Source organism: Taurulus bubalis (genome assembly GCF_910589615.1).
Source record: "Taurulus bubalis genome assembly, chromosome: 4".
Lineage (NCBI taxonomy): Eukaryota > Metazoa > Chordata > Actinopteri > Perciformes > Cottidae > Taurulus > Taurulus bubalis.
The window spans coordinates 14621647-14633673 of NC_136592.1; the positions used below are offsets into that span (position 1 = coordinate 14621647).

General features: G+C 39.5%; 1 protein-coding gene across 1 annotated transcript in view; it reads right to left on the reverse strand.

Moving 5' to 3' along the window:
• Positions 1-12027, reverse strand: part of zfhx3b (zinc finger homeobox 3b) — a gene marked incomplete at its 5' end in the record, with an annotated part of 84986 nt that overhangs the window by 9569 nt on the left and 63390 nt on the right. Inside the window, 2 exons of the mRNA XM_079216990.1 lie at positions 2869-3069; positions 3623-3756. Coding sequence (XP_079073116.1) covers positions 2869-3069; positions 3623-3756 — 335 coding nt within the window. The remainder of the gene's footprint in view (positions 1-2868; positions 3070-3622; positions 3757-12027) is intronic.

The window sequence follows — 12027 nt, forward strand, 5'->3', positions numbered from 1 at the left end:
AAGAATAGAGAAAAACCCAGGTACTCCCTGCTCTCGAAAGGTTGGAGTTAATCATGTGTGAAGGACAGCAACCTCTGTTTATTCTTGCTGCTCTCCCCTAACTTTCTTAATGTCTCCTTCTGATAACCTTTTTTCACCCCAAACACTTGATAATTCATCAAAATAATTAATTAGCGTTCCCAATTTAACAATAATCACTGGCTGAAACTGGGTGAGGTTGGAAGATGGTGCCCTGTCAACTTCACAAACAGATTATTCAGCTTCACTCACATGCTGCAATTCAATTGACCACTCCACTACATCCCTCCTCTTTGCCCTTGAGTTTCACGGGGGAAGCTACATTTTAAGGTGTTTTTCACCTTTCACTCTTTAAGACTTATTAGGTAGACCTTTCAAGTCATATTTAGAAAAGATGTCTCAAGTGATGGAGACAAAATAAAAATATTAAAGAAAGCATCATGGTGGAATTTGTATTGGAAAGTAAGAGTGGTCAGATCTGTCTGGTTGATGCTTTGGTGAATTTACCATATGTATCATAAGCTTTCAAATTACTCCTCTAATAGGCACAGTGAGAAGACAGCTGAATGTACTGTAGCATGTCATATAGCCTGCAGGCCAGATCCAAATAGAGCAGAATCATCCTCAAGCAACAGGAGTTTCATGGTTAAGTAGAGCAGTTAACACTTTCCATCATAAAGTACACAATGTATTTAGTTCGTATTGTTCCAAATTTTACAGAAAGCATCCAGACATTTCTTTCTTTGTTTTTGCTACCTCTCTATCTCTTCAAAATGAAAAGAGGAAATTAATGTAACCAACATTGAAAGTCACAAAACCAAAAAGCAATGATTTACATTACAAAGTGGACTGTTTCCAGACAACGGCTTCATTAGGCGATTAGTAGAAAGTGCAGGGTATCCCAAGGTCACTTTTAATTTGGACCGCCTAATTGGCAAACATAGTTCAAAATGGCTATCATGCAGCCAGACTCAGAATTAATGAAGCACAATTATTTTCATTACCCCTATCTTACACAGACAGAAAATGAGACATAGAGTGAGTGAAGAGGGATGACTGGGACATCCTATATATATATATATATATATATATATATATATATATATATATATATATATATATATATATATATATATATATATATATATATATATATATGCACTGTATATGAGCATGAGGCACATGGGGTGGAGAGGAAAGGAGGGAGTGCAAAAATGATAGGCGGATGAAGGGTGGGAGAGTGAATGCATCATTATGCATGCTTGGCAAGACACGTGAAAAGGATAAAGTAGCTTTCCATGTGCATTTACCAGTTATATAAAGGTGCTAGTTTTAATGTGTGTTATATTACATCTGTTCTATCACGGTCCTCTTGTAGTGGTTCAGTACATTACTACCTCTATAAAATAAATAAATATTGCCGTCTACCATACTAAGGTGCTTGCCATTTACTTTCTAGATGGGGGATGAAGATGGCTAGGCAGCAGAGAGAGTGACATGTTATGTGATTGTCCAGCAGGCAATTTAGTTTCACAGTATACAACAGAGAAAATATTTGCTCAGTGATTTACAAGAAAACAGGGCAAATACAATTTCATTTCCCTTTGATTAGCATTATAGGAAGCAAAGAAAGTTTTCTCTCATGGTAGAAAATTGTGCTGCAGTGCATTGCAGCTAAGATAAATCGAACTTGAGTCGAAGACCACATGACTCAAGCAACAAATACAAAAAAATCAGGCATGTTATTTCTCGTAGGAATGGACCTGAACATTGCTTTTTGTGGTTTTGTTTTGTTTTGTTTTCTACACAGTCTATAAATATACACAGTTTTATACAAGACCTGATTTCTAGTGAATAATAACATTTTCATTGTGTGTACTTGAATTTCATGAAGTGGGGAAACTGTTCATTCAAGTTTGATTAATCTGTGTCCCAATTATTTCAACATTTCATTATGAAAAGCTTTGTTTTGGCAAGGACACAGGTGATCAAAGACATGGCAAGAATGTCAGGGTAGTAATAAATTAACTGGGAGCTGAGAGACTTGCTCATCTTGAAATCATTAAAAAATACAAAAACAGATTATGAATTCTTCTCCCCAAATGAATGTGATTAGAAAAAAGCTGGAGAAAGGCTCTCTGATGATGGGCACATTAAGACAATGAAAAGAGGAGAAAAATATGTGTCTTAAAAAGGGCCAATCATTTTCAATGAGCCAATGGGATCGCCTGTAGCCATTTCACAATTAACAGCATTCTTTGTGTTTGATAAAGGACTGAATGTTGGTAATTTAGAGGAGGGAATACAGGATTGACAATTGTTCTCACAGCTAGGCAGACACTCCAGGGTGAATTGTTTAAGAGCTATCTTCTTGCCATTGCTGATTCCTTTCACTGGTCATTGACCTGACCCATTGTCTGCAATCTGATGGCCATAATGTGTATAAGTAGCAATGTGTTGGGCCTATACAGCACAATTGGCTGTAGTTTCATGTAAATTACCATGGAGAAATTGTAATCAAATCTAAGATTGGTTCTATGTATACAATACATCTTATCCAGACAGCATGGTCATACATTTGTTCATCTATTGTGCTTTTTCTGACACTGCATTTCCTGACTCATATAAACTATGGATAATGCATTTTCTTTCTCTTTGCAATGGCGCTGGGTGACCAGAATAAACATTGTGTACTTTCCCTACCAATCTAGTACATAGTTATCTAACAAAAGGTCAGGTTACCTTGAAATATGCAGGTTGGTAATGGAAATGATTCAAAAGCCAGAAAGATAATGGTTAACACTTCAACACCTCCAACCACCCGATAACAAATCCCAACAAAGGACTTACTGAGGCAATAAGCTTCTCCACACAGTCAGGAGCCACACTGTGAAGGTGTGTGAGGTGGAACTGCAGGTGGATCTTGTTGTTGAGCATGTCCTGGCATAATGGGCAGCGTAACATGGGCTGGACAGAGTGCTGCGTCATCACGTGCATTCTGAGACGATTCAGGTCCGTGTTGGTGAACTTGCAGTAGGGGCACTGGTACATCTGGGTGGTAGAGAGGCGGAGACAGAGAGGGAGAAAAACAGATCCACAAAGGGTTAATGGGGTGAAATGGATGTGGCGAGCACAGTTGGCCTGCTTGAAGAGGAGCTGTAGATCAGGCGGAAGATTGGGGCCCTCCTTCCCTCAAGCAGGCAGATCCCTCTGATCACAGACAACTGTGTAATACTGAGCACCACTGAGTCTTGGCACCTACTTCAAAGTGTGCTCATCTGTCAAATACTATATTGATTTCCCACCTTATACACAATTAGCAGTGCAACTACAGCAGAAAGGCTAAAATACTTTTGAGAAAAAAAACCCTGCATAATATAAAAAAAGGGTCAGAGATAACTAACTAAAAATGATTAGAAGTATATTTTTACATTTCTTCTTTTAATTGGTGTGTAACTTTCAAGCTCATAATGAGGGTCTGGTATTTGAGGATGAGATAACCTTTAGCAAGAGTCCCTTAATTCAAGAAGTTTAAAAACAGAGAGTTTTCAGAGAACATCTGAGGACGCCAATATTACCAGAATTGGTTGTTTCTAACTCTCACCTGCTCCGTAGCGCTCTTCTCAGCTGTCCTGGGACGCTTTGAGGAGAGCGGACTCTCGGACGTCTCGGACCGCGAAGACGGCCTTTTGGAGGGGGTTGGGGAATCGGACTGGTGCCGTTCCGAGTGGCCAGACACTGCTGCAGATTCACAAAGAGACATAAGCAGAGATGAAGAGAGGAGAGCAGACATGTCAAGGCAAGGTGAGAACTTGGCAGCCTGGGAGCAGGTCAATCAATACAACTGTGGATAAAGGGCTTTTGAATGCCTTTCTTAAATGTGATGTAACTGTATTTAATGGGAATTGGGCAGATAAAGTGTTGTTATCCAATTCATGTCTCCCCATAAAAAAACACCACTTTTTGCTTGTCTTCCCATGCTGCTGCAGGGGAGCCGTCTCTTTCAATGCTGGCTTGTCAAGATATCATGCAACACCATAAACCGCTAATGAAAATATTAATTTGCCACAGGGTGCAACTTTAGGTTTCACCACATATTTTCAGTCCACATGAGTTTCTTAACTTGAGACAAGGTACATAAACATCTGGCGTCATACAGCAAGAAGGGTAAAGAGATCCACACCAGACTCAACTTTAAACACAAGTGTTTCTGTAATTATTTTTTACCTGTATAACAGTTTATGACCATTCATATTTCACATGGAAGTGATGCTCAAATGTCAGCTAATGTAAAATATTTTAAAGTGGTAGTATTGTGACAACAATTTGTTTTACCAGTTAAGTGATGTTGATATTGTAATGCAAGCATATTTAAGAAAAAAGCTAACACTAAAATGTTTGCAATTATATCTTGTCAATTATGTCAACTACATTTTGTTCTAGTCGTCGCTGAAGGAATCCACATAGAAGAGCTGAAGAAAACAGTAAAATTCAGATTTTTTATATTTTGACCAGTTCTGCATAGGCAAAATTTTAAATAATTTGAAAAAGAGTGATCAGGCCATTTTTAGGGGATCAAGAAATACAAATCAAGCAGTGCCTGCAGTTTGACCCAGCTTGTAAAATCCTCAGTTCTTTGTCCCCAAAAGCAGGGGATTGCCAGTGAAATTCTCCGTTTCACTGGCATTTCTGTAACCAGCTAATCCTTCTCCTGTGTGTTATAGTTATGTGCAAGTGGACTGTGACAAAGAGTATAAGAGGACATAAGATTAGAAAACCTCTTTTCAAGCCCCTGAGCAAATCTCGATATTTTCTCAAAGCTAGGTCGCATATGACAACAAGCTTTTATTTAACTCGAAGATTTTCACGACATAAGAACATGCCATTGGGCTCAAAGATGGCATCAGATTGATGATTAGTCATACCCCAGAATATTCACAGGATACAGACATGCTTCCGTGCTCAGTCTGTGGAAATGTAAAAATGGGTGGCTGCCAATCTTTGAAAAGATTTCCATTGTAGTCACCCATACAGTGACAGCGAGTGTTTCACTATAGCTCACAAGCTGAATCACACAGCTAATCCTTTTAATGCAAACGGCACCAATAGTAACAAAATATCATGTCTGCAAAGCAAGGCCTCACAGAGGAGCCCCTGCAAACCACATTTAAAACCACCCCACTTTATAAAGAAAAAGAGAAACTAGAGTTGGCACAAAGAAAGGCATCACAGTTGAGCACTCAGCTAAGCAAGGGCTTAGCAGAGGAGCCAGCATGGGGGAGCGGCAGTAACATCACGCTTTGTCTCCAGTGGAAAGAATTCACTGTGAAAGTTAAGCAGGTGTCTTCCCAACCCCTAACAAGCCCATAAAGAGTTAAATTTGGCCTGATTTGTACAGTCCTGAAAGGGCAAATTGAGAACAGAGGGCATTGGTAGGGGAGGGGTGGTCGGTCGGGTTAAGCAGGGCTGACCACGCTTCTGCTCGAGACATTAAAATGTCAGCTCTAATCAGGACGAGGGCAGTTGAGCTGATTACCCAGTGCGGGACCTGGCCTTGGACAGAGCAGCCTGCGAGATCTCCTAGAGACACCGGGATCAGCCAGGGAGGCCCTATTAGGGTCCAGTCACAGTCAATCCTATTAAACACATCCACCAATAAACAAAGGGAATGTTAAACAAAAGGAACCTCCCATTCCCTGACATTAACCTCTCAGTCATGGCACTGTCTTCACCAATTCCTCCTCCTTTCCTAAACTCCATTTCAGTCCACTCTTACTTCACCAGAACTCATCTCTCGAGGAAAACAAGGATGGTCATCTGTGGTCACCTTCACATCTCAACAATCTGGTTGATCTTTTGACTGGTCACATGTGTGGGGATGATAATTATATTTAATAACGATAATATGTTTTCCTATTGAGTTAGTTAGGAATACTGGTCTCTGCATTTGTGTTTTTTGTTTCTTCATCAGTAACTCAGTAATATCATAAGCAACCTTAAACTTTTTCACCAGAAGCCTCATAGAATGTACATACATACAGCTTTAAGGTACATACATACAATACAGAAAGTAAGCATGGATTAAGTAGACAGAAGTATCCTCTCAGTCTCACAATTAAGAGGATAAACATAATTGATTTTAAGTATACTCCATAAGCTAATACAGGTGGCTATTTATGCTAAGGCACTAGAGAGCTGCTGTGGAAGAGGCCCAACCCGGCTCCAGCTCAGGGTGTGTTGTGTTTATGTGTGTGTGTGTGTGTGTGTGTGTGTGTGTGTGTGTGTGTGTGTGTGTGTGTGTGTGTGAGTGAGAAAGACATGGAGAGAGAGAGAGAGAGAGGGGGGATGGAGTTATGGGGGCTTACTCTGACAGTCTTTCTCGTCATGGCCAATTAGGACTATATAAATCTGATCAATCGCCTTCTCTTAAGAACCCTACAACCCGCCACCATCACCGGCACCATGACTAACATCCAACTTCTGTATCAGTTATTTTTGTGTCAAGGGAGATGAAAAAGATAACCACAACATTGAATGCTGGGAATGAAATAGAGATTTCTGTCATTAGGCACAGTCTAACGTGGCATATTGGACACTTGTGTCCGAGCACAGATTCGTACACGTGACACATATGGATCTACAATAAGAGCAGATCGGAACCAATGACCAAAACATTAGGTCCTGATGAAACAGGATGTACAACTATCACAGGAGCAATGTAGTCAAGAAAGAACAGAAAGGTGAGATATGCTATGGATGTCAAGAATAGCTTCCAACAACTACAGGTGAGGTCTAGTTTAACTTTCTGATGTGTTGTTGGTGGTTGTGGCTGGGAGAGAACAAATATAAATCACAGAAAGTTGCAAAAATGTGTGTTGTTGATTTTATTAAAGAATAATTCCTGCTGTTTTCTCTTTCATAAATAATATTGCTGTCACTCTGGCCGAGTTCTTCTTGAAGTTACAGTCTTATCACTAGGCCTTATGTGACTGTAAAGGAACGGACCTAAAACCACAGTATGTCACAGTATTTAAACCTCCGTGGTTGACTAGATTACCAATGCTTGTCCCATTTACAAGTAGTCCTCCACAGAGACCACTCTGGGTTCCCCCTCAGTCAGTGACCTTAATGTCTGTCAGGAGTCTGTCTGTTAGCTTGACCTCTTCTGCCTGGTCATTAGACACAGATCCCCCATCCACACCAAACCTCTTCTGACAGATACACAGGGTGGACTTTTGTTTGAAAGCACAAAAGGCAGGGCAGGAGTGGAGAAAAAAACCTAAGAGCCAATTAGGTGATTATTAATTCATGCCCCTTTTCCGTAAACCAGAGGCTTTTGTGCTGTCAAGTCCCGTAAGTGAATTGGACTTTGGCACCTTGTCTCACCTCCCATAGCTGGACTGTATTATTCTCTGGAGCAATTACAGCATTGTTGTGCTTTTAAGGGGAAAAAAGATGCCTGCTGAACAGAGTGACTGACACAGCACAGACTGAATTAGACACAACAGGTCATCTGCCATTGAAATCTTCTAGGAGTGTAATCACAGCTGCCATTCATCGGCTTTGTCCTTGGGAGAGGTTATCCATATTCTAAAATGTGAGTTAGAGTAAACGATATGTAAAGGTGTGAAGGATGGGAAAAAGATTCCTGGTGTTTCAGAGGGGAATTCCCCTCCTACTGACTGACATGGGGTCCTCATCATCTCCGGAGCCTCTGCCCCCTCATTACCACAGTTCCTGTCTCGCAGAGGCAGCTTCAGACCTTCGGTTGTAAAAAACGTAACCTATCATCCAGTCCATCCACGCCAGCGAGACTGCATAACTTTACTGTCACTTTGCCCAGAACAGCTACAGTCTGCCAATCAATTTAAACTGAAGCCAACCCAAAATTCCTCTGCATGGTGAACCGAAAGGCTCCTCAGTGGTACACTATCTAAAAAGTTTGTCCTCTGATCCCCAACTCCATAAAACCTTTCACCTTCACATTTTAGAGGGCTTCTGACTTGCCTCTGCCTCACGTAATGTAGAAACTCCTTACCTCTATTCCCCCGGCAAGTTGGCCATTAATATGGAGATGATTCAACTCACGTCATTCTCTGTTAATGCTATGCTAACAATACCTGAATATTGCCTTTTTCTTTTTCTGTTTTTATTCCCATTTTTATCAAAAATGTAATCTGTCAGAAATCCCGAGCAATAAAGGGCAGTGTTCCATTTCCTCTTATATTTCTCAGGTAATTATTCTGCGCAGAAAGAAAAACAAGAAAACTGAAACCTTGAACTAAGAAGCCAATATTAAGCTATGAAATAATGTACTATTTATGAAGTTCAAAAACAAAACACTAAACTGTGTAGTATAAGGATGTTAGGACAGCCTAACGACATGATTGCAAGAAAGACAAATTATTCTAGATGAAATTGAAAGGAGATATTAATTAGCAGGAACGTTATTAATCCGCTGAACAACAGGATGACATGGCATTCACCTTAACAGGGCGCTCTGAGACACAGCACTGGTGCTTGCCTATTAGACACCCCGTGGTAAAACTCATAAACACTGAGCTTTCGGGGAGTTGGCTCACAAACAAGGACAATTTATGGCCTATTATCTTCAAAGACAAAAGGAATTACAATTTGAGGGATGACAAGCACTCAAAAGACGTGATATGAATATGTAAACATTTTCACTGCTTTGTCTCCTGATTTCTCATACTACTTAGGGTTTAAAAGTAACAACAAATCACCACTGCACTGAATGTCTCCCAGTTTAGAGTAACAATAACATAAACTTGAATAATTTGATTATAACTAACCATAAGCATCGACCACAGCTAATATTAAATCTACATATCTGCATTGTTATACGGAGAACAATCCATAACATTTTGTACGTCTGTTTCTAAATGAGCAACACCAGAAGACTAACAACACAATGTGGAGCAGTAAAATATGAGCAGACTGCAATGCCACAATGCTGGGTCTAGGGGATGCTAATCACCATGCTCATTATACAGAAGACATGCATCTACAGCGTGATTCTCCTGCACACCTGGACATGGAACGGTTTCACAGGCACAGTGTGGATATTTAACTGAACATAATTTAGAGCACTTTTTAGCTAGTTGAAGTGAAAACCTACAGCACTGTGGGAGCCTCATAAAAAAGATTTGGAACATCCTGTAGATAATGCAAGCTACTCATAGACATATTTTTATTTTATTTTTTAGGATATGTCTAGTTTTAAAATACCATAATGTTTTACCATCTCTTTACACTGTCTATATTATTATTATCTCTTACAAGGCTACGGTACATGCTTCAAACATCGGCATGGCAAGCAAACAACATCCCCACTGTGTTCATTTTGAAATGCATCACGTTTTAATCATGCATAAATATAGATTTAACCTATTTTGATTGTATTCATCATGCTCAGCACATGAGAGGTATAAACAATGCTCTCCAGCATAATTATGTAAGAAAATACCATAATATGCACTATTTGGCCAAAAAAACAGCAGTTAATCGAATGCTGCATGTCACCTTTAATTGGTGCTCCACAAAACTATGTCAAAATACTCCTACACACTGTAACAACAGCAACATTTAAGCCCAAGCTTACACGGACAAAGTCTAGCAAGGCAAGTGATGGTGAAAGGAGATTCACTGCGTGCTGATGTGCTGTTCGCAAAACTATTTCCATGTTTGAATAAAGAAAGGCTGCAACCTGGCTGAGATGATGGCATCTAAAAAAAACACAAATTTATATAATAAAATGATTCCCAATTTCCAAAAATGCACAATATAGCTCAAGTTCTTTGGCCTTCATAAACCCTCATCTTATTCTGACTAACTTCACATATCTTGCAGTGTTTGATCACTTAAAAAACAAAGACAGAATCATTTACCTGTTAATAATTTTCAATACAACCTGTCTCATACATTTATGTTGAATGTGTCAAATCAAAGTGTCCAAGTCTGCAGATGTATTAACAATTCCCCTCCTCCCTCCTCTTCCTGCTCTCTCCACCTTTCCATCTCCCCTCCACTCACCACCCTGCCTTTCTCCTGCTGCATCCCCATACATTCAGCTGCTGCATAAATACACCACCTGCCTTAATGAAGGATCCTGTTCCTATGCAGAAGCTCTTCCCTTTTGCCAGAGAGAGGAAAGAGCCTCATCCACTTATACATATTTCATACCGAGCATTAAAAATGACCCTTTGAATTACTAATCATGCTGAATGATAAAATTGCAGATACGGCCAACATGAACATCTTTGTCCAAATACATTAAGATTGTAATATTCCACTGACTTTAACTTTTAATTTGTATTTTCTTCTCTCAGTATATATACTTATATAATATACTGCATAATCATAACAAGTTGCACCATATTACTTATGTGTTGGGAGCATATGACATTTACATATGTCTGAATGCCTGTACATGTAAATGTATGTATCATCTTTGAGATAAATAAAAAACAACAGAATAATGAAGGCATCTTTCAAGAGATGACATGCTGTATACATATGCATTTTACAAAGGCATCTGATGTACCTCTAAATGATTTTAATGAATACTGAGGAGCTGTGGAACAAGAAAGAGAAAATAAGATTGACAGTGGCTTTAAAAAGGAGGAAGCCTTTTTTCTGTGTTCACTAATGCTGTCTGTCTGACAGTAACTGTCATTTGTAAAGGTACAATGTTGTGCTCTGTTCCAACAGCTACATGACAACGATGAGAAGAAATACTTCAGTAGTTCTAATGATGGACCTTAGAAAGGCTCAGCCTTAGACAGTGGGAGACCGAGCACCTTTCAGATAAATAACAGGTTGGCCAAGACGCTCATACACCGTATTCACCGTAACATACACATCTTTTGTGTGCCTACTGGAGAAGAATCTTGAGACAAGCACTTGCCCAAACAAGCGCTCCTCTGTTTTCCAAATGCATTGTGAGTTCCTCCTTACTTCCCCCCCCCTCACAAGATGTTTTTCTGCATTTGCTTTGTCTTGGTATTGTAATCACCAATCACAAAAAGTTTGAAGTACAAAAAAGGGACCCTTCCATTAAACTACAGCTGTCAACCTTTCGCTGACAACACAGCCTTGAACCCACCAGCCCAACCTACCCACCCACCTTTTCACTGACATCAAACAGAACCTCCGACCTTGTTCCCTAATGCACATGCTATTTTTAACTAAGCGTTTCTAATAAGCTGCTGGGAAGCTGTACATTTTTCATATGCAAGCACATATTTCCTTTGTGAAAACACAGAAACACACTTATTTGGTGATTAGCGACTGACAGAGGGGAGGAAAGGAACTGAATATGCTTGTATCAAATTGCATGCCTTTCAAAAAGGAGGAATCCTAATGTGAGGAGTCGTCTTCCTGTGCACCACAGGTATGAGTGAATTATTAATCGGCCAGCTCATTTTAATGCTTTTTAAAGTGCTTTATTTTGATGTGCTAAAACATACTTTTAGCCATATTCAGTCAGGCATGCATATCATTATTTCTTCCATCAAAGAAGAGTGTCGCCCTTTCAAAGAGCACAAACAACTCAGCCTCATTTAAAATAGAAGTTCGAATATCAAAGACATTTTACAAAGGCTAGGCTTCAAACACTGTGATGAAGTTTTTTCCCTACACTTTATAAAAAAACTTAGGTATGCAAAAGGTCTGAATTGTTTTACAGCTTTTAACCTGACTAGTGTAAATCAAAACATCCTGCAGTAACACATGAAGTTAGACAAGTGAGAAGCATCTATCCAGGCCTGTTACTGTTCAGTGTCATCATTATCAGAACTCTCTTCTATTGAATAAGAGATGTCTTATCTGCCAACACACAGGCGTACAAAGTAAATTGTGCATACAAAAGGAAAATTAAACTATATTTAATTTTCACAGATGTTTCAGATACCTGTAATCAGTCTGTAAACATAAGCTTTGTATATAGTTAGATGCAGTGATGCACATACACGGTACAATATTTTAAAT